This window comes from Macaca thibetana, chromosome 8, assembly GCF_024542745.1.
Source record: "Macaca thibetana thibetana isolate TM-01 chromosome 8, ASM2454274v1, whole genome shotgun sequence".
In the NCBI taxonomy this organism is placed as follows: domain Eukaryota; kingdom Metazoa; phylum Chordata; class Mammalia; order Primates; family Cercopithecidae; genus Macaca; species Macaca thibetana.
In genome coordinates, this window is record NC_065585.1 from 1,124,899 (window position 1) to 1,149,675 (window position 24,777).

The 24,777-nt window shown below is 49.4% G+C and overlaps 2 protein-coding genes across 2 annotated transcripts in view; both read right to left on the minus strand.

Moving 5' to 3' along the window:
• Positions 1-9,615, minus strand: part of SPATC1 (spermatogenesis and centriole associated 1) — a 39,000-nt gene extending 29,385 nt beyond the window's left edge. The window contains exon 1 of the mRNA XM_050800896.1: positions 8,117-9,615. Within this exon, the coding sequence (XP_050656853.1) occupies positions 8,117-8,327 (211 nt within the window). The 5' untranslated portion in view covers positions 8,328-9,615. The remainder of the gene's footprint in view (positions 1-8,116) is intronic.
• The window catches only part of GPAA1 (glycosylphosphatidylinositol anchor attachment 1), a 288,404-nt gene that overhangs the window by 69,068 nt on the left and 194,559 nt on the right, over positions 1-24,777 (minus strand). The gene's annotated exons all lie outside the window — the stretch shown is intronic.

Sequence of the window (24,777 nt, forward strand, 5' to 3'; positions counted from 1 at the left end):
GGGAAGAGGCTCCTGAGGGAAGGGGTTCCTGAGGGAAGAGGATCTTTAGGGAAGAGGGGTGTGAGGGGAGAGGGTCCTGCGGGGGAAGGTCCTGAGGGGAGAGGGTCCTGATGTGAGGGGTTCCTCAGAGAAGAGAGTCCTGAGGGAAGAGTGTCCTACAGGAAGGTGGTCCTGAGGGAAGAGCATTCTGAGGGGAGAGGGTACTGAGGGGAGAGGGTTATCAGGGAAGAGCGTCCTGAGGAAAGGTAGTCCTCAGGGGAAAGGGTTCTGAGGGGAGAGAGTCCTGAGGGGAAAGGTCCTGAGGGGAGAAGATTCCAAGGGAAGAGAGTACTGAGGCGAGAGGTTCTTCAGCGGAGAGGGTCCTCAGGGAAGAGTGTCCTGAGGGAACAGCGTCCTAAGGGTAGATGATCCTGAGGGAAGTGGGTCCTGAGCGGGGAGGGTCCTGAGAGGGGAAGGCTGTGTCCTGAGTAGGGAGGGACAGATCTTGAGTGGGAACGTGTTTCTTGTGGGGTAGAGTCTTGTGGGGAATTGACGGGTCCTGAGGGGCTGGACGCATCTGTGGAGCTTGCAGGTCCTGAAATCAAGGCAGGTTCTGGAGTGTGGGAAGCTGTGGCATGGGGGCCGGCGTTAGTGCTGGGAGGCCCTCCGGAACTAAGGGAAGGCTGCCCCCTGCCGGAGGAAACCTGCTGCAGCCCCTGGGGGAGGCAGTGGGAGAGCAGGACGAGGTGGCCTTAAGGGGAGAGGGTCCTCAGGTAGGTATATGGGCTCAGGTGAGGGAGGGATGGTGAGGCCTGGGATGGGGAGGATGCTGGTGGCTAGAGCAGGCCCTCAGTCCTCCTTTCTTGACTGCCTGTCCCATGCTGACGGCTGTCCCACCCGTCACCTGACCTCTGTGTGGAGGAGCCAGATCTGACCAGTGGGGGCAGGAGCCGGTTTTCAGTGCAGTTACTGTTTTAGTGTTTTGGGCCCCCATCTTGGCCCTCATTTCTTGTCTCCCCAGCTACTCCAACAGCCATATCTCCCTGCAAGTCCCTGAGCCCTCAGGAGCAGGAGGCCCTGCAGTCTGAATGCTGTCCTGGCTGCATCTCCCACCTGCCCTGTGCACGGAGCCAAGTCTGAAGCTCTTGGTGCCTGTTTTGTTCTGGTGAAGTTAATTCGGCCAGCGGCCAACCTTTTCTGATTTCCTGCCTCTTCAGATTACCCACACTGACCACACAGTTGTACCTTCTGTCTTGGTCAGAGATCGCTCCTGGCCACCTGGTCTCTGAGCCTCTCCAGATCTCTACTCAAAGGCCTCTTTATTTTCTCTCCATCTGATTGCACTCTTGGTTTTGGCTGCCCTCTCAGCCAGAGCAGCTTTTATGTCCCTGAACTCTTGCTGAGCCATCCTCAGCACTGCCTGGTTGCCTCCCCCATGCCGGCCCTCAGGCTGCCAAATGCTGCTGGAGAAGGCAGGAGATTGATGGCTGCTGCATTTGCAAATCCCAGAGATGGTTGCGCCATTCAGTCAGACCCTCCAAGTTCTCTCAGTTCCTTCCCCCTCCCCTTTTTTTTTTGAGACAGAGTCTCGCTTTGTCGCCCAGGCTGGAGTGCAGTGGCACGATCTCGGCTCACTGCAAGCTCTGCCTCCTGGGTTCATGCCATTCTCCTGCCTCAGCCTCCTGAGTAGCCTGGACCACAGGCACCTGCTACCATGCCCAGCTAATTTTTTTTTTTTTTTTTGTATTTTTAGTAGAGACGGAGTTTCACTGTGTTAGCCAGGATGGTCTTGAACTCCTGACCTCAGGTGATTCGCTCGGCTCGGCCTCCCAAAGTGTTGGGACTACAGACGTGAGCCACCGTGCCCGGCCCCCCATTATTAGTCTATTTCAGACCTTCCCTGCTCCATCCTTGCTCTCAGAGAAGAACATTTGAACAGAGAAAATTGAAGCCATAGGTCTGGAGTTCCTTCAGCTTCCCACCACCTGGCATGCACACTCATGCTCTCCTTCCTCCTTCCCTTCCAGGACAGTGGAAGAGACTCTCTTCCTTCAGTCAAGAGCACCCCCCACCCCATAACGTATCCTTTTTGTCTTGCGTATTTTCCAACAGTCTCTCCTGGCCTCTTCCTTCCACGTATAAACAAACTCAGGTCTCTGCCACCTTGAAAAGAAGTTCTGGACCCCATGCCCTCCCAGCTACTGCCCTCTCCCTGTCCACTCCCCTCACCCCAAGGTCAAACTTCTTGAATTAAGTATCTCCATCATCTTTTCTCTCCATTTTCTTGCTGACTTTTCACCTCACCCTGGTCGGTCATTCCACCTATGATGGTTGAAATCACTCTAACCAAGGTCATGAATGCCAGTGTCATGAATTGTCCACTAAATGCTATGGATATTTTTAGTACTTTTATTGCTTGACCTCTTGCTGACACTGTCCTTTACCTTGCTGAAACTGTCCCCTTTGAAGCTGTCTCTTGGCTTTTGTGACATTCTGCTTTTGAAGTTTCCCTTGCCTCTCTGCATGCTCCTTTGCCAGCTCCTCTACCTGTCCTCAGTTAGGATCTGTCCTTCAGCCTCTTACTGTGCACTCTCTTCCCAGATGGCCTCACCCCCTACCTCAGCTTGAATTATCAGTAACTCTTGAATCTTTTCTCTCTAGACCTGACTTCTCCAAACTTCAGGCTCATAGTGCTACTGCTTCTGGCCACTCCACGTGGATGTTGTGTGGACATCTTAAAATCATTTTGTCCCAAATGCAACTCATTTTCTTCCTCCAAAACTGCCTTTCCCAGGCTCACCTCTAACATTTGCAGGGCTGTGGTCAAGAGCATTTATGTCAAGAGCATAAATGAAAGCCCATTTACCAAATGTCAGAGTAGTTAAAAGTTACTACTCAGGCTAACTGTTAAACTACTTTCTGTTTTCTTTTTCTTTTTTTTTTTTTTTTTTTTGAGACAGAGTCTCGCTCTGTCACCCAGGCTGGAGTGCAGTGGCCGGATCTCAGCTCACTGCAAGCTCCGCCTCCCGGGTTTACGTCATTCTCCTGCCTCAGCCTCCCGAGTAGCTGGGACTACAGGCGCCCACCACCTCGCCCGGCTAGTTTTTTGTACTTTTTAGTAGAGACGGGGTTTCACCGTATTAGCCAGGATGGTCTCGATCTCCTGACCTCGTGATCTGCCCGTCTCGGCCTCCCAAAGTGCTGGGATTACAGGCTTGAGCCACCGCGCCTGGCTACTTTCTGTTTTCTTAACCTGACAAATAAACCTTTGTAACAACCTGGAAGGTCAGATTTGAATTTGAAATTCTTGTACTCTCTGGAGTTTTGTGCCAGGATGTGGTAGATTGGAGAGAGCTGGTCCCCTGGCCCTGCCCTTCTGCACCCCTTCGCTTCCCATCTGAGCTCTGTCCTGCACTGAGAGGAGCCTGGTGCACATGCTTATAAACACCCACAGCCCACCAGACCAAGCCCTGTTCATACCTCCCAAGCTGTTTCCTCCTGTGTTCCTCCTAAATGGGGTTGGGCCAGGTCTCTGGACCAGGGGGATTTCAGAGGTAGGGCTGTGCACAGAGCATAAGGGAGAAGGGTAGACCCAGAAAGAGGAATTGAAGGCCGAGTTCATGAGGGCAAATCAAGAATAAGAACCCGACTCTATGAAGGAGGCCAGTCACAGGGAATGGCCAAGGAGAACAGGCAGGGTGAGGAAGTGGCCAGAGAAAGATTCTCCAAGGCAACTGTAGAGATCTGCCTTGGCTGGGACAACAGATACATTCTGGATGCTCCCTTTGTCATCCCTCACATCCAAGCAGTTAGGCTTTCCATTTTCTTATTAAATAATATGAATGGATTTCTCTCTACCTGTAGCTCATGCTGTCATCTCCCACCTGGATGACTGCAACAGCCTCAGTCTAATCCATCTCCCTGTCTCAGTCTACTCTACTCTCCCTCCAATCCATTTTCCCCGTAGCATCTGGGATAACATTTCTGAAGCACAAACATGATTATTCTCTGTTAGAAACCACCAGTTTCGGCTGGGCATGGTGGCTCATCCCTGTAATCCCAGCACTTTGGGAGGCCAAGGCGGGCAGGTCACCTGAAGTCAGGAGTTTGAGGCCAGCCTGACTAATATGGAGAAACCTCGTCTCTACTAAAAAAATACAAAATTAGTCACGTGTGGTGGTGCATGCCTGTAGTCCCAGCTACTCGGGAGGCTGAGGCAGGAGAATTGCTTGAACTAGGGAGGTGGAGGTTGCAGTGAGCCGAGATTGCGCCATTACACTCCAGCCTGGGCAACAAGAGTGAAACTCTGAAACTCTGTCTCAAAAAAAAAAGAAAGAAAAGAAAAGAAAAGAAAAAAATAAAAGAGACCACCAGTGTCTTCTTAGTGCCTTTAGGAGCAAGTCCAAGCTCCTCAGCATGTCATTTGCCGTCCTTGGTGATCTGACCCCTCTGGCTGCATTGTTCACCTCTCCCTGGCCCCTGTCACACATGAACACACCACACACACACACCATATATACTCACATAATCAGACACATGCCAACATACACTCAAACACCCACATAACACATACATACCACATACACTCTTACATACATTCACACACACAGCAACTCACACACACACAGCCATATGCACACATTCACTCACAAATCACACACTGTCAAAGCAGACACACCATATCCTCTCACACACACATGCACTTTTTTTTTAGACGAAGCCTTGCTCTTATTGCACAGGCTGGAGTGCTGTGGCGCAATTTAGGCTCACTGCAACCTCCACCTCCCAGGTACAAGCGATTCTCCTGCCTCAGCCTCCCAAGTAGCTGGGATTACAGGCACCTGCCACCATGTCCAGCTAATCTTCCTTCCTTCCTTCCTTCCTTCCTTCCTTCCTTCCTTCCTTCCTTCCTTTATCTTTCTTTCTTTCTTTTTTTTCTTTCTTTCTTTCTTTCTTTCCCTTCCTTCCTTCCTTCTTTTCTTTCTTTCTTTTCTTTCTTTCCTTTCTCTCCTTTCTCTCCTTTCCTTCTTTCCTTCTTTCTTTCTTTCTTTCTTTTTTTCTTTTTTGAGACAGAGCCTCAAAAGTCTCCAGCCCAGGCTGGAGTGCAGCGGCATGATCTCTGCTCACTGCAAGCTCTGCCTCCCGGGTTCATGCCATTCTTGCCATTCTCCCGCTTCAGCCTCCCGAGTAGCTAGGACTACAGGCGTCCCCACCACACCCGGCTAATTTTGTTTTTGTATTTTTAGTAGAGACGGGTTTTCACCGTGTAAGCTAGGATGGTCTCGATCTCCTGACCTCGTGAGCCCCCCACCTCAGCCTCCCAAAGTGCCGGAATTACAGGCGTGAGCCACTGCGCCCCGCCCATTTTTTCTTTTTTCTTTTTTTTCTTTTTTTTGAGACAGAGTCTCACTCAATTGCCCAGGCTGGAGTGCAGTGGCACAATCTTGGCTCACTGCAACCTCTGCCTTGCGAGCTCAAGCCATTCTCCTGCCTCAGCCTCCCGAGTAGATGGGATTACAGGCGTGTGCCAACACACCTGGCTGATTTTTGTATTTTTAGTAGAGATGGGGTTTTACCATGTTGGCCAGGCTGGTCTTGAACTCCTGACCTCAGGTGATCCGCCCATCTTAGCCTCCCAAAGTGCTGGCATTACAGGCGTGAGCCACTGTGCCCAGCCCACATTTTCCTTCTTTTCATTTTTATTTTATATGTTTTATTTTTTAAAAATTTTAAATATTTGGAAATTACATTTAATTTTCTTTTTACAGTACTGCTCCCTGTGCTAGGCGCGGTGGCTCATGTCTGTAATCTCAACACTTTGGGAGGCCGAGGTGGGCAGATTACCTGAGGTCAGAGTTTGAGACCGGCGTGGCCAACATGGTGAAACTCCATCTCTACTAAAAAAAAAAAAACAGAAAACAAAAAAAGAAAAATTAGCCAGGTGTACTGGCACGTACCTGTAATCTCAGCTACTCAGGAGGCTGAGGCAGGAGAATCGTTTTAACCCAGGAAGCAGAGGTTGCGGTGAGCTGAGATTGTGCCACTGCACTCCAGCCTGATTGACAGAGCAAGACTCTGTCTCAAAAAAAAATATATATTAAATATTTAAAAATTAGATTTAATTTTCTTTTTACAGCACTGCTCCTTGTGAACAAGGCTAACTCCTAGGCAGTATGCCCAGAGTCAGCATCATGCACATTTTCCTATACACATTCATACACACTCATTCACACACCCACACCACACACTCCATACTTACACTACAGAGTATGTGTGGTGCATAAGTGTGTACCACACATACTCTCATACCACATTCACACACATATACCCACATTACATACACACACATGGGTCGGGGCTTTAATTGCACATCTGTTTCTCATTCCTGCAATCCCTGGGGCCAGGCATTTGTATGAGTAACTTCTACTTGTGGCATGCTCCTTTCCCCTTCACAACCAGTTGGCTGGCTCACCTCCTCCAGGAAGCTTTTCCTCACCCTCAAAACTTGACCTTTGGGGAGGTGGAAGATCTGAAGTGGTCCAAGGATTCCCTTAAGAATGAAAGCTGGGAGGAGAGGGCTTGCTTGGTTAGCCTGGGAGTACGAAACCAGAGTCTAGCTTCTTAAACAGGAAAATTTTCTTTCCTTCCTTCCTTCCTTCCTTCCTTCCTTCCTTCCTTCCTTCCTTCTTTCCTTCTTCTTCTTTCTTCCTCCTCCTTCTCCTTCTCCTCCTTCTCCTTCTTCTCCTTCTTCTTCCCCTTTTCCCCTTCCTCGTCTTCTTCTTCTTCTCCTCCTTCTCCTCTCCTTCCTTCCTTCCTTCCTTCCTTCCTTCCTTCCTTCCTTCCTTCCTTCCTTCCTTCCTCCCTCTTTCTTCTTTCTTTCTTTTGAAATTTCACTCTTTTGGCCCAGGATATAGTGCAATGGCACCACCTCGGCTCACTGCAACCTCTACCTCCCGGTTCAAGGGATTCTCTTGTCTCAGCCTCCCGAGTAGCTGGGACCACAGGTGTGTGCCACCATACCTGGCTAACTTTTTGTATTTTTAGTAGAGATGGTATTTCACTATGTTGGCCAGGCTGGTCTCAAACTCTTGACCTCAGGTGATCCACCCACCTTGGCCTCCCAAAGTGCTGGGATTCCTGGGTGAGCCACTGCACTCAGCCTATTATTAGTTTTTGAGATAGAGTCTCGCCCTGTCAACTAGGCTGGAGTGCAGTGGTGTGATCTTGGCTCACTGCAAACTCCATCTCTCAGGTTCAAGTGATTCTCCTGCCTCAGCCTCCTGAGTAGCTGGGATTATAGGCGTGAACCACCAGGTCCAGAAAATTTTTGTGTTTTTAGTAGAGACGGGGTTTCGCCATGTTGGCCAGGTTGATCTCAAACTCCTGACCTCAGGTGATCTGCTTGCCTCAGCTTCCCAAAGTGCTGGGATTATAGGCGTGAGCCACCGCACCTGGACCCATGTGTATGATTTTTTTTACCCTGTCTGTTGTCTCTGTGTCACTAGAGGTGTAACATTTAAAACGAGGTGTCTGTGTGCTCGTGATCAGCGTGGGGGAACTGGAGACCAGTCCTATGCCACAGTCAGGTTGTATGGCAGGGAACTCAGTGGGTAGGGAGCAGGGAATTAAGACAGGAGGGGAGTGAGCACAAGCCTGAAGGGCTTTACCCTCTGGAAACACCCAAGTTAACCAGCATGTCTAGTTTGGAGTGAGTCAAGTTCCAGTGACTCACTGAGCCTGCAGGACCTGTAGGGGATCTTGACTTCTAGTGGAGTGTTGAAGCTGTGCTGTGGGTAGGCTGGTTGAGGGTGGAGGGACAGGTCCTGGACCCACAGCCTGGGAGCAGCCTCCACTAAGATGAGCCAGGGGTGTGGACAAGATGGCTTGGGAATTCAGAAAGAGGGGCACGGAGGAGAGCTATCGATCTCAGATGCCATGTGAAGGTGAAGGATGCAGCACCCAGGAAGCCGCTTGTGACCGTTCTAGAGCAGTGGTGCCAGGGTTCATTGCCAAGCTGCAGAGGAGCAAGGAGGAGGGCATTCCCTCCACGACCTCCTGAGACCTCAGCACACCGAGTCTGTCCTCTCTGGTGCATACCCGCTTCCCTCCCCACTCTCATGGGACCAAGGCCTCTTACCATTGCTCTGGCGTGAGGGAAGGCCTGCTGTTGCCTCACCAAGCCCAGTCGTGAACCCGCTGATGCCGAGCCCGCCTGCCTGAGTCTTGATCGCTGACTTGAGCTCGTGATTCTCCCGAATGAGCCGCACCAGCTTCTTCAGTTCCTCATTTTCCCGCACCAGCCTCTCTATCTGATGCCGAAGCCCCTCATAATTGGTGAGTAGAGACATGCCCTGGGGCAGTGGGAAGGGTGCGGCCTACGGGAGGGCACTGCACCTGGAGGCTGCCCAGGGCCCCGGGCCTTGCCCGGGCTGAAGGAGGGTGCAGAGTCTGCAAGGCTGGCCCAGCGGGCCCTGGGTATTGTGAGGTCAGAGGCTGTGCCCTCCTCCTTGCCCTCTCTGCTCTAACACGCTCAGCTCTCCATGCCACCAGGCCTATGCACAGGCCTTGCCCTGGCCTGGAATGTCCTGACCTTTTCTCTCTGGCCAACTTCACCCTCACGGTGCCTCTTCTGTGAAACTTCCTCTCCCCCACCGCAAGTTAATTGCTGCCCGCTGGGTTTCCCCAGCAGATGTGTCCTGCGTCATAGCACTTCCCCCGGTTCCAGTTCCGTGCTAGTTCCTTAACGCTGTCCACTGGCTTTACAGTAAGGTCAGGGATTGTAACACGTTCCTGGAAACCCCAGTGTCCAGCAGAGGGCTTGGCACAAGGTTTGTAGGTAACCAGTAAATATTTGTTGAACGAAAACCCACCACTCCACCTTCCTGGCCAGAATGCCCCTTCCTTGTGATCTTGAACATGCCTGGGTTTGACCTCTCAGCCTTCTCCTGGGATGCTGTGTCTTGAAGGCCTGGACACTCGCCCATGATTGCTTCTGACCCAGGTGCTCAGAGTCTCTATCTTACTGCTGGTCCAGGAGCTCTCTACAACTTGGAGTTTCCGTTTCTGGTGACTCAGCGTTCTCTATTCAAAATCTCCCATCGGTGCCTTCTCTGTACTTGGATCGCTATTCCTCAGCTCCTTGAATTTTCCTGACTTTAGTCCTTCAAGAAACCAAGACTGTATCCCTCACTTGGCTCTAAGAACTCAGGACTCAGTCCTCATCATGCTACCCTTCTCTTAGAGCTATCTGCAGATAACTCTACGGTCCTGACCTCGAGTACTGAGTGAGGCCGTGTCCTAGTGGCCTCCACTGGCTCTGTGGCTGTTCTACCTCAAACCTCTTTTTAGGGCAGGGAGAGGATAGCAAAGTCCAGGTACAGGCCAGAGGGCAGACTCCTGGTAGAATGTGGGAAAGAGGAAGGGGAAGAAGGTCAGCCAGGGCTGGGATCAGTCTGAGTTGAGCATTCTACCTGGACCTCACAATGGGGGGCCTACCCCTACCCTTCCTCTAATGCTTCAGACTGTAATCCTGGCTCAGTCACTCTGGCCCCAGGGACCAGAGTCCCCAAGAACCAGAGTTGAGGTCTCTTCAGTCATCCCTCTAACTTTATAGAGTGTATCTGTTGGGTTTTCCTTCAACATGTGAAAATTAGCTCATCATGGTCTTATTTCACTGTTGGCCTCTTGGGTTGATGCCGTCTGTGATGGTTATATTTTATGTGTCAATGTTGCTAGGCTATAGTGTCCAGGTGTTTGGTCAAAATGTAGCCTAGACATTGCTGTGAAGCTATCATATATCTAGACATTGCTGTGAAGCTATTATGTTGACTTTAAGTAAAGGAGATTACCTTCAGTCATTTGGGTGGGCCTCATCCATTCAGTTGAATCACTTTTTAAAAATTTATTTTTTTAATTTTGAAATTTGTGTATTTATTTCTTTACTTATTGATTTACTTTTTTTGAGGCAAGGTCTCAGTCTGTTGCCTAGGCTGCAATGCAGTGTCACCATCATAGCTCACTGCAGCCTCGACCTCCTATGATCAAGCGATCCTCCTGCCTCAGCCTCCCAAGTAGCTGAGACTACAGGTGTGTGCGACCACACTCAGCTAATTTTTATTTAAAACATTTTTTTGTAGAGATGGGGTCTTACCACATTGGCCAGGCAGGCCTCAAACTCTTGGGCTTAAGCAATCCTCCTGCCTCAGCCTCCCAAAGTGCTGGAATTACAGGTGTGAGCTACTGTGCCTGGCAGAAGAACTTAAGAGTGAAAAAAACCTGAAGTCTTCTGGAAAAGAAGGAATTCTGCCTGAAGATTGTAGCATAGAAATCCTGCCTGAGTTTCCAGCCTGCCTTACAGATTTTGGACTTGCCAGCCCCCACAATTATGTGACCAAGCCCTTAAAATAAATCTCCTAATATAACAGAACTCTGACTGATGCACCATCTCTATTTCCTTTTGTATATGCCAGTGTTGTCACCGACTGTGGCAGGCATTGTGTTAGGAATTGGGGGTTCAGTGCTAGTCATAGCAGGCATTGTCCCCACCTTATTGACTTTACCAGCTAGTGGGGAGTGGCTATGAATTGAATGATCATGTATAAATGCTGAGTTTACCCTGTGATAAATGCTGCCTGGGAGAGGCACTGGTGCTGGGAGAGGGTACAGCAGGTGGGCCAGATCCAGTCGGGTAGTGTGCTTCACCAAAGAAACCAAAAGTGTGGTGGAGCAGAGAATGAGCAGGGTGGGTGTATGTGCTGGGGAGGGATGGAGGGCCCAGGTCGGGACAGGGCCTGTGGCTATGATCTTGATTGATCTTTAAGGAGGGGCATGTGGGAACAGATTGGAGGGAAGAAGCTACTGAGTGGCACACAGTAAGGAGGCCACTGCAGTCATCCAAACAAGCAGTGAGGGTGGCTGGTTCACAGGTGGTGCTGTGGAGGTGGAGACAGTTGGCAGAGCTGAGAAATGTTTAGTGGTACTGCATGGGCTGGTCTTGGAGTTGGCCTGGATGTGGGGATGAAGGCGAGAATGAGGGCAGGATGGCCTTGCAGTTTCTGGCATGAGTGGTGGAGCCTCTGATTATAACAACCCAGTTGGAAGGAAAACCAAGTTTAGAGTGAATATTCGGAGTCAGGTTTGGATGTGCTGCGGAGATCAGGATGTTAAGGAGATGTGCCAGGAGGCAGGGGGTTACTGCTCCAGGTCCCAGAGGAGAACCGACTGTGTGGGCTGGAAAGATACACGTTAGAGGTATCAGCTCCTAGATGGCAACTGGATCCGTATGAGCGGATGAGGTTGCCCAGGAATTGGAAACAAATGAGAGAGAATAAGCCTTCGGCCCACAGTGCCTAGCAGAGCCAGGACAAAGCTGCAGAGGACATAGAGCAGAAGTGTCCATAGCGACAGGAAAACTGGAGAAGGCTGAGCTGCAGAGGCCACAGGCAGAGGATATTTCAAGGTTATGTGAAGCAGCAGTGGTGTCTAGTGAGGCTGAGAGGTCAGATGAGACGAAGACTGAAAAAAAAGTGTGCATCAGCTTTAGGGACTTGAAAGTCATTGGTCGGCCGGGCGCGGTGGCTCAAGCCTGTAATCCCAGCACTTTGGGAGGCCGAGGCGGGTAGATCACGAGGTCAGGAGATCGAGACTATCCTGGCTAACATGGTGAAACCCCGCCTCTACTAAAAATACAAAAAACTAGCCGGGCGTGGTGGCGGGCGCCTGTAGTCTCAGCTACTTGGGAGGCTGAGGCGGGAGAATGGCGTGAACCCGGGAGGCGGAGCTTGCAGTGAGCTGAGATCACGCCACTGCACTCCAGCCTGGGAGACACAGCGAGACTCCATCTCAAAAAAAAAAAAAAAAAAAAAAAAGAAAGTCATTGGTGATGCATCAAGGGCTGCTTGGGTGAAGTGGTTTGGCCAAGTCCAGATTCACAAGTCTGAAAAGTGAGTGGGAGGATAAGGTGGAGACAGGGCACACACAGCCCTTCCCAGTGGTTTAGTTGTATGGAGAAGTGCAGGCAGAGCTGCAGGCAGGTTCCTTCTTCACTGTTCTCTTCCTCCTCTTGTAGCCTGGTGCCAGGGAAGACTGTGGCCCACCATGCCTCTGCTGCTTCCAGCCCCTCCTTGGAGTCACAGTGCACAGTAGAGGCCCTCAGAAGACCTCCAGGGTCTCCCAGAATGTTAGGCTGCAGCCTCCTGCTCCTTTCTTTGAATTAACCTCCGCCAGGCTTCCTCTTCTCCCCTTACTCTTATTTCCTCTTCATTCGAATTTTCGTTTTCTTTTTGTTATGTTGTATATACAAAGTGTCCTTTGGTATCCAAGTCTATTGGGTTTGAGCTTGGTATAAAGAGTACCACAGGTTTGGGAGTGAGGTCCATCCAGAAATGTATCCACATCCATTTGGATGATATGTCTGGGGCTGGCGTCTTGGGAGTGAGAGACACTGGGCCCTCTATGATGCTCTCAGTCCTGCCCTTCTGAGCTCTTGGACAGAGTCACTTGGGAACAGACCTAGTTCCTGGCTGCAGGGAGGCTGGGCCCGCAGGAGTGACAGGAACCTCCTGGGGTGCACTCGGGGTTTGCGCTCCTCACGGCCCGCCCGTTAGGGGCTCATTGTGAACAAACCTCCAGTGTTGTCCCACTTGCTTTTGCTGAGTCAGATCTCCTCCTTCCTGTCCTGGGTCACTGGCTTGCACAGTTTGTCCCCATTCAAATTTGCTTCATTTGATTCCGCTCAGCATTTCAGCTTGGCAAGGCCTTCAGGGATCTTTGCTCCTTTCTTGGCTTGAAATTCTCTGCGTGTTTAACAAGTTTCCTTCTGAAGCCGTCTTTTCAAGGCATAAAGTTGCCAAAGAACGGGGGCCTGTAGCCGGGAGCCCTCTGTTCCATCCACCTGACAGGCCCTAACGTGCTGCCTCCGTGCTGGGTGTGCTGAGAGGCACCTCCTGGGAAGCAGCCATCCGCTACATGTCCGAGCAGCACTGGCCACGTGAACATTTCAATCCTGCCTGCTGTGGCCATTTTGAACCTCCGGGTCTGCCTGTTGCTGACGAGGAGCTGCCGGGAGGAGCTGTCCAGTCCGTGCTCCCACAGATTCAGTTGGCATTTGACTGCCAGTGCCCTCCGGGACGTCGGCAGTGACTCCTCTCCATTGCTCTCCTACATTTCAGATGATGAAAGGGCCATGGCCGACATTATTGAGTGCTTGTTGTATACCAGGCACTGTTGTGACAGGCGTAACAAGCCCCCGAGGCAGGTAGTACCCCATCCAGCAGGCAGGGCCACTGAGGCATGGCCATGTCAAGTGCCTGGGCTCTCCCATGGGCCCTGGGTCTTTCAACATTTTCCCAGCTGTCAGGGTCAGGCTTGGTGCAGGCAGCCTAGTCTTGCACTTGCTCTTCTCGCCTCTAGTCTCACCTCTTTTGCTTCAGCCTCTCTCTGCACAGCTGCCAAAAGTGGGGGGTGTGTCTTTCTGCCACCCCACTGGAGCTAGGCTCTGCCCAGAGGACGGACTTAGAGTGATGTCTCAGGAGAGGACAAGGGCCACAGCAAACTCTGCTCTGCATCCCAGAGCCCAAAGCACAGGCCCTGGCACATGGTAGGTACTCAACAAATATATGAATGCATTTTTATTCAACCTTTTTCTTCTTTCTAAAAGAATTGCACCATGAAGCTGGAGAAGCTGCTGTATACCAGCAGTTGAAACAGACAGTATAATAACTGGCTTCTGAGTGTCTGAGGACATGCCCTTGGGTTTCTGAGGAAACCAATATCCCTTTGATGAGTCTGGAGGGCCCTGGGGAGGCAGACAGTCCCCAGGAGAGGAGGGAGAGCTGCTGGTCTACCTGGGGTCCTGCCAGCCAGGAGCTGGGAAGAGCGGCCTCAGAGGAAAGTCTCCTGAGGTCTTGGCTAGAAGTAGAGACTTTTGGTAATATGAACTTGGTCGTCAACCCCAGGGGTCATCCAGGTACCCCTCATGAAAGGCTCAGGGACTAAAGGCCAGGGGCAGAGGCCGGGAGGGCTTTGTCAGGCGCTTTGGAGCCTTGCTAACTTCTCTGTATTGTTGGTTCCTTTCTGCTGTTTACACAGCATTATTTGGATGGCAGCAAACAGCGTTTGGTGGGGCAGAGCAGCGGGTGGCATTCAGGCTAGGGGCTGAAGACCAGGAAGGGTGGAATGAAGAGCAGGTGGACACCAAGGCCTGCTGGAGGTGTGTGGTTGGGCTTCCAGGCCCTCAGACTCCGGAAACGACCATGGACTTGGCAGCTTAAACAATAAACGTTGATTTTTCACGGTTCTAGAGGCTGGGAAGTCTAAGGTCAAGGTGCATGCAGACCTGTTGACTGATGAGGACCCTTTCCTGGTGTGCAGATGTCTGCATTCTCGTGTCCTCACGTGGTGGAGTAGAGAGAGGAAGCAAGCTCTCAGTGATCTTTCTGTGAGGCTACACCCTCATGACCTAATCACCTCCTAATGCCATCATATTGGGGATTAGGATTTTAACACATGCATTTTGAGGGGGGACACAAACATTTAGTCCATAGCAGACTCCAGAGTCCCAACTTCAGACCTATGTTACCCCCTGACCCCAAACTTTGGTTAATTCCTACTCTTCCTTCAGACCTCAGCTTGTGTGTTGCCCCTCAGGGCCCCCAAAGTCTCCATCAGTCCTCATCAGAACGGTGCCCACCCTTCAGCTGTAGCGCAGAGGAACTAGAAGCACCACTTCCCAGCTTTCTCGCTGTGGGCCTGGGGCAGGCCCCCAACCTCTCTGTGCCTGTTTCTTCATCCATCGAGTGGGGATACCTTCCCTCCTCCTGCTGTCATTGTGAGTGTAAGATGCGGTGATGCGTGGAAGACAGCGAAGGCAACCACTGGCAGAGTAAAGCTCAACACACCGTCCCATCAACCCATAGATCTTGAAAACCTGGTAGGTGCCAGGCATATCGTGGGTCCCACAGGACACAGCGGGGAACAGCCAGACATGTGGCAGCCGTTGCTCTCTTTCTGGCTCTGTTTATATTGCCAGGAAATGCCCAGGGCAGCCAGGCTGGAAGTTGATCGGGGCACTGAGGAGCACTGGGGTTAGGGGGCCCTAGGATCTGACAGGCCGGAATAAGGGTCCCCACTCTTCAGTTGGTGTTGAGCACCATCTCTTACCAGTGCGGGGAGCACAGCAAAGGCTCTGGAGCTGGCATTCCAGAGGACAGTGGGCACTTGGAAGATGGTCAGTGTGGTGGCCTGTGCTCTGTGCGGAAGGTGGAGGAGGGGACGGGGGCAAGAGCGGAGGGGGCTGTCTGATACGGAGTGGTCGTGAGGCCTCCTTGACAAGGTGCTGCTTGGGAGCAGACCTGAAAGAAAGCAGGGAATGAGAAGCGGCAAAGCCTTCCAGGCGGAGGGGACAGCCAGTGCAGAGGCCCTGGGGTGGGTGGCAGGCTTGGCGTGTATTTGAAGACCGTCAAGGAGGCCAATGAGATGGAGGGGAATGAGCCACTGTGGGGAGGGGATGGCCGGGCCAGAGAAGCATGGGATGGGGTCTGTAGGCTGAGATGAGCGTCTTGGATTTTATATTCAGTGACATGGAAAGGCTATGAGGGTTTCTAGGGAGTAGGAGGAGCTACCCTCTTTCAAAGAACTGTCCTAATTTTTTTTTTTTTTTTGAGACGGAGTCTCGCTCTGCCGCCCAGGCTGGAGTGCAGTGGCCGGATCTCAGCTCACTGCAAGCTCCGCCTCCCGGGTTCACGCCATTCTCCTGCCTCAGCCTCCCGAGTAGTTGGGACTACAGGCGCCCGCCACCTCACCCGGCTAGTTTTTTGTATTTTTTAGTAGAGACGGGGTTTCACCGTGTTAGCCAGGATGGTCTCGATCTCCTGACCTTGTGATCCGCCCGTCTCGGCCTCCCAAAGTGCTGGGATTACAGGCGTGAGCCACCGCGCCCGGCCAAACTGTCCTAATTTTTAACAACCAGTTCATACGATTATGACTGGCAAGTCCTGGGGCTGCAGGGTAGTAGCCTCTGTTAGGTGGCTCCAGTCGACTACCAGCACTTCTGTAGGTGCTCAGTAAATCTCTGTGGAGCAAACACAAGTGGCCTGCCTGGGCCTGCCTGCTTCCCTTGCTCTGAGGCCTCAGGGTAAAGTCCAGGCCTCCTTGCTTGCTCCTCTCACTTCCTGTATCTCCATCCACCTTCAGCAGCTCACCTCGGACTTGTGGATGCTGTTCCCTCTCTTGGTAGCTTTTTTTTTTAGACTGAGTCTTGCTCTGTCACCCAGGCTGCAGTGCAGTGGTGTGATCTCGGCTCGCTGCAACCTCTGCCTCCAGGCTCAAGTGATTCTCGTGCCTCAGCCTCCTGAGTAGCTGGGATTACAGGCGCCTGCCACCATGCCTGGCTAATGTTTGTATTCTTAGAAGAGACGGGGTTTCGCCGTGCTTGCCAGGCTGGTCTCGAACTCCTGACCTCAAGTGATCTGCCCACCTCGGCCTCCCAAAGTTCTGGGATTACAGGCATGAGCCCCTGTGCCCAGCGTCTTGGTAGCTTTTCAACCATGCCCATTCCATTCACCCCAGGAGCTGGCCCTGCTCCCAGTCTGTGCCTCGCTCCTGCTCTGGGACACTGGGTCTGACTTGGTGCCTCTGTCCCACCCTTGCTGGACCCCACAGCTGAGCGCCGACCGGTGAGGCACCATCTCTCAGATTAGTCTGTTCCTGAGAGGAGAGTGAGTTGGTCCTCTCCCCAGCCCTCAGCTCAACTGAGTCCACATAGACTCTAAAAAAGGAATTTTCATCAGCAATCTCTGTGAACACAGGGAAGGTGACAGAGGGGCTTGTTTAGGCCCCAGCCTGGGGACTGGTGTTTAAATCCAGCCCAGTCTTCCACTGGCTGCGTGGAGTTGGCAGTGTGAGGTGCCGGCAGGTGGGGCTACTTCACTTGTGGCATGGGGGCAATGGCACCTATGCTCAGTTTGTCCTGAGCGTCAGAGGACATCTGGTAGGCGCTGAGGCCAGTGAATGCCTGGTCATGATTTAATTTTTGTAAAACTAAAACTGTCCCCATTAAACAATAATTCCTGCTTTCCCCTCCCCGCAGTCCTGGCCCCCACCATTCTACTTTCTGTCTCTTAAGACTTAAGGGGGGACCCTATGCAGATTTTTTCCTTTTTTTTTCGGAGACAGGGCCTCGACCTCCTGGGCTCAAGTGATCCTGCCGCATCAGCCTCCTGAGGACTACAGGCAAGCACTATCATACCCAGCTAATATTTTATTTTTATTTTTTGTGGAGACAGGGTTTCATTTTATTGCCCAGGCTGATCTTGAACTCCTGGCCTCAAGCGATCCTCCTGCCTTGGCTTCCCAAAGTGCTGGGATTACAAGCATGAACCACCACGCCGGCCTTTGTGGTGGTTGTTGTTGCCCAAGCTGGAGTGCAGTGGTGCAATCCCGGCTCACTGCAGCCTCGGCCTCCCAGGCACACGTGATCTTCCTGCCTCAGCCTCCTGAGTAGCTGGGACTATGGGCATGTGTCACCACACCCAACTAATTCAAAAAAAATTTTTTTTTTTTTTTTTTTGTAGAGATGGGGCCTTACTATGTTGCCCAGGCTGGTTTTGAACTCCTGGGCTCAAGCTATCCTCCTGTCTTGGCCTCCCAAAGTGCTGACATTATAGGTGTGAGCCACTGTGCCGGCCCCATGCAGATTTCTGTTGCTCTTTTTTTATGTATAGTTGCCTCCTTTCCAGAACTCTGTCGTGGAACTATGTTCAGCTTCTTCAGCTTCCCCAACCTTTGATTTTTTTCTCAGGGAGATGCCACTGCTTTGCCTGGGACTGTTTTCTGTCACATGGCCTGAAATGTGCCTCTAGGCAGAAAGCCAGGATGATCACAGTGCTCCTATCTCAAGGTCACAGTCCTGTGCTGCCTGTTGCAGCACAGGACAGTTTTACAAGATGTTTGCATAATTTCTGAAAATCATTGTTTCATAACTTTTTTTTTTGAGACAGAGTTTCGCTCTGTTACCCAGGCTGGAGTGCAGCGGCGCAATCTCAATCTTGGCTCACTGCAACCTCCGCCTCCCAGGTTCAAGCAATTCTGATGCCTCAGCCTCGAAAGTAGCTGGGATTACAGGCATGCACCACCATGCCAGGTTAATTTTTGTATTTTTAGTAGAGACAAGGTTTCACCTTCTTGGCCAGGCTAATCTCAAACTCCTGACCTCAAGCGATCCACCCGCCTTGGCCTTTCAAAGTGCTAGAATTACAGGCATGAGCCACCGTGCCCAGCTGTTTCATAACATTTTTTAGTTGTTTGTAGTAGAGTATGCCTGTAAATCCTAGTTCTCTCTTAGTCTTTTGTGGCTGGAAGTCTCCATATTTATTTAAAAAATTGATTGTCCTGCATTGGTTTGTAGGAATTCTTTTTTTTTTTTTTTTTTTTGAGATGGAGTCTCGCTCTGTCGCCCAGGCTGGAGTGCAGTGGCCGGATCTCAGCTCACTGCAAGCTCCGCCTCCCAGGCTTAGGCCATTCTCCTGCCTCAGCCTCCCGAGTAGCTGGGACTACAGGCGCCCGCCACCTCACCCGGCTAGTTTTTTGTATTTTTTTTAGTAGAGATGGGGTTTCACCGTGTTAGCCAGGATGGTCTCGATCTCCTGACCTTGTAATCCGCCCGTCTCGGCCTCCCAAAGTGCTGGGCTTACAGGCTTGAGCCACCATGCCCGGCCAGGAATTCTTTTTACATTTTGATGGAAATCCATTGTCTGTTGCATGTATTATGAATATCTCTCCCAGTTTTTAACTTGTTTTCTCAATTTAATTAATTTATTTTTGAGATGGGCTCTAGCTATATTCCCTAGGCAGGTCTCAAACTCCTGGACTCAAGTGATCCTCCTACCTTGGCCTCCCTTATTTTTTATTTTTCAATTTTATCTTTTGATGAACAGAAGTTCTTAATTTGAATAATGTTGAATGTTTTTGTAATTAGTGCTCTTGTGTGTCTCAAGACAGAAGTCGTAAAGTTTTGCTTTTGAGATTTATATTCTTCATCCAACAATGGTGGATTTTTATTTTGAAATAGTTACCCAGTTTCATCTTTAAAATGGGTGTGGTTCTATTGTTAGCTTTTCTGTTACATTCCTTTTTTTTTTCTTTTGGTCTATTCTTGCATTAATACCACACTGTTTTAATTGTTATTTTTTATAATATGTCCTGATATCAGGGCTAGCCCTCATCTAGAATCTTCTTCAGAAGAAGTGTCCTGAGTATTTGTGTATTCCTGTTCTTTTACTTTCCTGTGTCAATTTTAGAATCAGCTTATTGGGATCTTTTTCTGTTTTGGAGATCTTTTTCTTTTTTGGAGATCTTTTTCTTTTTTGGAGATAGGGTCTCACTATGTTACCCAGGCTTTTCTCAAACTCCTGGGCTGAAGCAATCCTCCTACCTCAGCTTGCTGAGTAGCTGATACTGCAAGCATATACCACTGTGCCTGGCCTATTGTGATATTTATTGGACTTACGTTGAATAAAGATCAACTGGTATGAGATGTGCTTTTAAAATTAAGATGCCTCTATTTAAAACTTTTTATTATGGAAAATTTCAAACCTATTGAAAAGTAGAGAAAATAGCCTGAAGGACCCACATGTATTCATCACCCAGCTTGTACAATTATCAGCATTTTGTCAATCTTGCTTCATTTATCTCCCTCTTGCCTTTTTTTCCCTAGAGTATTTTAAAGCAAATCCAAGACACTTTATTGTTTTATGAGTATTTCAGTATGTATCTCCAAGAGTAAGAACTTTGATATTTAACATAACAACGACATTATTATCCCTAACAAAATCAACACTGAGAATCGACACACACACTTGTGTATATATATTTAGAGATGGGATCTTGCTATGTTTTCCAGGCTGGTCTCCAACTCCTAGGCTCAAGCAATCCTCCTGACAAAGTGTTGGAATTACAGGCACGAGCCACTGTGCCCAGACTTTTCTTTTCTTCTCTTCTCTTCTCAAGATGAAGTTTTATTCTTGTTGCCAAGGCTGGTGTACAATGGTATGACCTCAGCTCACTGCTACCTCTACCTCCTGGGTTGAAGCGATTCTCCCACCTTAGCCTCCCGAGTAGCTGTGATTACAGGCGTGCGCCACCACATCTGGCTAGTTTTGTATTTTTAGTAGAGGCGGGGTTTCACCATGTTGGCCAGGCTGGTCTTGAACTCCCGACCTCAAGTGATCCGCCTCCCTCAGCCTCCCAAAGTGTTGGGATTACAGGCGTGAGCCACCACACCCAGCCTGTATTTTGAATTAAATTTATATTTTAAAAACTAAGGTTCGGCCGGGCCCTGTGGTTCATGCCTGTAATCCCAGGTACTTGAGAGGCTGAGGGTCTCTGAGGTAGGAGCGTCGCTGGATTCCAAAGGTCCAAGCTGCATGAGCCATGACCATACCTCTGCACTCCAGCCTGGGCAATAGAGTGAGACTATCTAAAAAATAAAAACTAGAAATTAAGGTTCTGTGAATGGTAAATTGTCATACTTTTTAAAATTTAAAAAACCTATGGGTGGTAGATTCTTTTAGACTTTGATTATCTTAAAATGCTTTTATTTCATTCTTCTTAAATAGTAGTTTGCTGAGTAGTTTCAATAGAGTTCTGGATTGAAAATTATTCTCTGCCCCCAGCCCAACCCCTCTGCATTTTGAAGATATTATTCCATGGCCTCTCAGCATTTATTGTTTTTGTTTTGTTTTGTTTTGTTTTAGACAGGGTCTCCCTCTGTCACTTAGGCTGGTGTGCAGTGGTGCAATCACTGCTCACCCCAGCCTCGACCTCCCAGGCTCAAGCAATCCTCCCACCTCGGCCTCCTGAGTAACTGGGACCACAGGCTTGTGCCACCACTCCCGGATAATTTTTTTTTTTTTTTTTTTTGGTAGAGATCAGGGTCTCACCATGTTGCCCAGGCTGGTCTTGAACTCCTGAGCTCAAGCAATCCCTAAGCCTCAGCCTCCCAAAGTGCTGGGATTACCAGCATGATCCACCGTGCTCAGCCCAGCATTTATTGTTGTTAATGAGTCTGTCAGTCTAATCGACCTTCCTTTGTAACTTGCCATTTCTTTCTGGGATTTTCCCTCTTTCCCCCACATACATAATGAGGTTATTGTTCTTTTGCAAAGTTTTTATTGGCACATATATAGAAAAGTGCACAAATCACAAATGTCGGTCTATGAATTTTCCATATTCTTGCTTTAGAGGATTACCTACACGAGTCATTTCTCCACTCCACGGCTGAAAGATTTTTGGGTTGTTTCCAGTTTTTGCCTGTTACAAATAGAGCAGCTATGAACGTTTGTTTTGTTGTGTTTTGTTTTTGTTGTTGTTATTGTTTTTCAGATGGAGTTTCGCTCTTGTTGCCCAGGCTGGAGTGCAATGGCACAATCTTGGCTCACTGCAACCTCTGCATCCTGGGTTCAGGTGATTCTCCTACCTCAGCCTCCCGAGTAGCTGGGATTACAGGCGTGCACCATCACGCCTGGCTGATTTTTTTTGTATTTTTAGTAGAGATGGGGTTTCTCCATGTTGGTAAGGCTGGTCTCAAACTCCTGACCTCAGGTGACCTGCCTGCCTCGGCCTCCCAAAGTGCTGAGATTACGGGCGTGAACCACCACATCTGGCCTAGCTATGAACATTTTTACACAGATCTTTTGTTAACACCTGTTTGCATTTTGGTGGGGGATACACACCTCAAAGTGAAATTGCTGGGTCATAAACTATGTATATATTCAGCTTTAATTGATATTGCCAAAGAATTTTCCCTAATCAATTTACATTTCACCAGCAGCATATAAGAGATCTTGACTGGGTGTGTTCGACTCACTGCAACCTATGCCTCTCGGGTTCAAGCGACTCTCCTGCTTCAGCCTCCCGAGTATCTGGGACTACAGGTGCAAGCCACCACACCCAGCTATTTTTTGTATTTTTAGTAGAAATGGGGTTTCACCATGTTGGTCTCACTGGTCTTGAACTCCTGACCTCAAGTGATCCGCCCACCTCTGCCTCCCAAAGTGCTGGGATTATAGGGTGAGCCACTGCACCTGGCTGGGCTAACTTATCTTTTTGATTTTTAAAAGAATTTATTTTTTGTAGAGATGAGGTCTCACCGCATTGCACAGGCTGGTCTCGAACTCCTGGGCTCAAGCGATCCTGTCTTGGCCTGGTATTACAATCACCTGGGATTATAGGTGTGAGCCACCATGCCTGGCTGATTGGCTAATGTTTTGCTTGGAATTTTTACATATATGTTTATGGAGATATTGGCTTGTAAATTTCCTTCCTTTTAATGAGCTTGTCAGAATTTGGTATCCGTGTATCAGTGTTACACTAGGTGTATTAGTTTATTGTTTTTTTTTTTTTTTTTTTTTTGAGCTGGAGTCTAGCTCTGTCGCCCAGGCTGGAGTGCAGTGGCGCGATCTTAGCTCACTGCAAGCTCCGCCTCCCGGGTTCTAGGTGTATTAGTTTATTAGCATTGGTAAAGTCCATAAACAGAATAGCTTAAACAGCAATATTTGTTCTTCACAGTTCTGGAGGCTAGAAGTCTAAGATCAAGGTGTCTGTAGGGCCTTGCTCCCTCAGAAGGTGCTAGGGAAGGATCTCTTCCAGTCCTCTCTCCTTGCTTCTGGTAGTTCCTTGCCTTGTGGCAACACACCCCAGTCTCCACACGGCATTTTCCCTGCGTGTGCGTCTGTGGTCAGATTTCCCCATTTTATAAGGGCATCGGTTATGTTGGATTAGGGAGCCACCCTATTGCAGTTGACTTCATCTTAACCAATTACATCTGCAACAACCTTATTTCCAAATGAGGTCACATTCGGAGGTACTGGGGTTTAGGACTTCAGCATATTAATTTGGTGGGGGCACCATTTACCTCACAATGCTGGGCTCGTAAAATGAGTTGGCGAGTTTTATGAGATGAGCATCACCTTCTTTTTATGTAAGTCTTGGTAGGTTATGGGTTGATGTCTTACCGTTTTAGAACCATTTCAAGCGTTATGTATTCGACATTACTTCTTCCCCATTCTTTCTACTCCTTCTCAGACTCTAATTACGGGTATTTGTGACCCTCCTCCCCACATTCTCTCATACTGTGTTCTCTATCCATTCTCTTTCTTCTCTTCGTGAGTTTTAGGATATTTTCTATCAACCTGTCTTCCAGTTCACCAATAGTTCACTTCTGACTTGTCTAATTTGCTTAAACCTATCTCTTGAACTTTTGGTTTCAGTTAACTGTGTTTTTCTATCAAAGAAGCTCAATTTAAGCCGGTGCAGTGACTCACGCCCATAATCCCAGCACTTTGGGAGACCTCATCTCTATCCAAAATAAAAATTTAAAAAAAGAAGCTCAATTTGAGTTGGGATGTGGTAATCCCATCACTTCAGGAGGTCGAGGCAAGAGGATTGCTTGAGGCCAGGACTTTGAGACCAACAATGGGCAACAGAGTGAGACCCCCGTCTCCACAAAAAATAAAAATAAAAAATTAGGCTGAGCGTGGTGGCTCACACCTGTAATCCCAACACTTTGGGGGGCTGAGGTGGGTGGACCACTTGAGCTCAGCAGTTCAACACCAGCCTGGACAACATGGTGAAACCCCATCTTTACAAAAAATACAAAAAAATTAGCCAGGGGTGGTGGTGCAAGCCTGTGGTTCCAGGTACTTGGGAAGCTGAGGTGGGAGGATCCACTTGTGCCTGGGAAGCAGAGGTTGCAGTGAGCCGAGATTGTGCCACTGCACTCCAGCCTGGGCGAAAGAGTGAGACCCCATCTCAAAAAGAAAAAAAAAATTAGCCAGGTGTGGTAGTGATCGCCTGTGGTCCTAGCTACTTGGGAGGTTGAGGCGGAAGGATCTTGAGTCCAAGCGGTTGAGGCTGCAGTGAGAAACAAAAGAGAAGAGAAGAGGAGAGGAGAGGAGAGGAGAGGAGAGGAGAGGAGAGGAGAGGAGAGGAGAGGAGAGGAGAGGAGAGGAGAGGAGAGGAGAGGAGAGGAGACAGGAAAGGAAAGAGGGAGGGAGGGAGGGAAGGAGGGAAGAAAGGAAGGAAGGAAAGAAGGAAGGAAGGAAGGAAGGAAAAGAAAGAAAATAATTAAAGAAAAGCTCGATTTGATTTTTTTTTTTTTTTTTTAAACAGGGTCTCACTCTGTCACCCAGGCTAGAGTACAGAGGTGTGATCATGACTGACTGCAGCCTCAAACTCCCTAGCTCAGGTGATCCTCCCGCCTTAGTCTCCCGAGTAGCTGGGACTACAGGCACAAACGACCATGCCTGGCAAATTTTTGTATTTTTTTTTTTGAGACGGAGTCTCGCTCTGTCGCCCAGGCTGGAGTGCAGTGGCCGGATCTCAGCTCACTGCAAGCTCCGCCTCCTGGGTTTACGCCATTCTCCTGCCTCAGCGTCCTGAGTAGCTGGGACTACAGGCGCCTGCCACCTCGCCCAGCTAGTTTTTTGTATTTTTTAGTAGAGACGGGGTTTCACCGTGTTAGCCAGGATGGTCTCGATCTCCTGACCTCGTGATCCACCCGTCTCGGATCACTTTGGGAAAGTGCTGGGATTACAGGCTTGAGCCACCGCACCCAGCCTTGATTCTTTTTATAAAATCCAATTGTCTAGGGAAATTCTCCACATTTTCTTTCACTTTTCTCCATTTCCATGTGTATTTTTCTTATCCACCATATTTATTTAAAGTCCTTATTTGCTATCTTTAATTTTTGAGTCGCCTCTAGGTCTGTTTCTGTTGTCTTATTTTTCCTATTGGTTTTCAGTC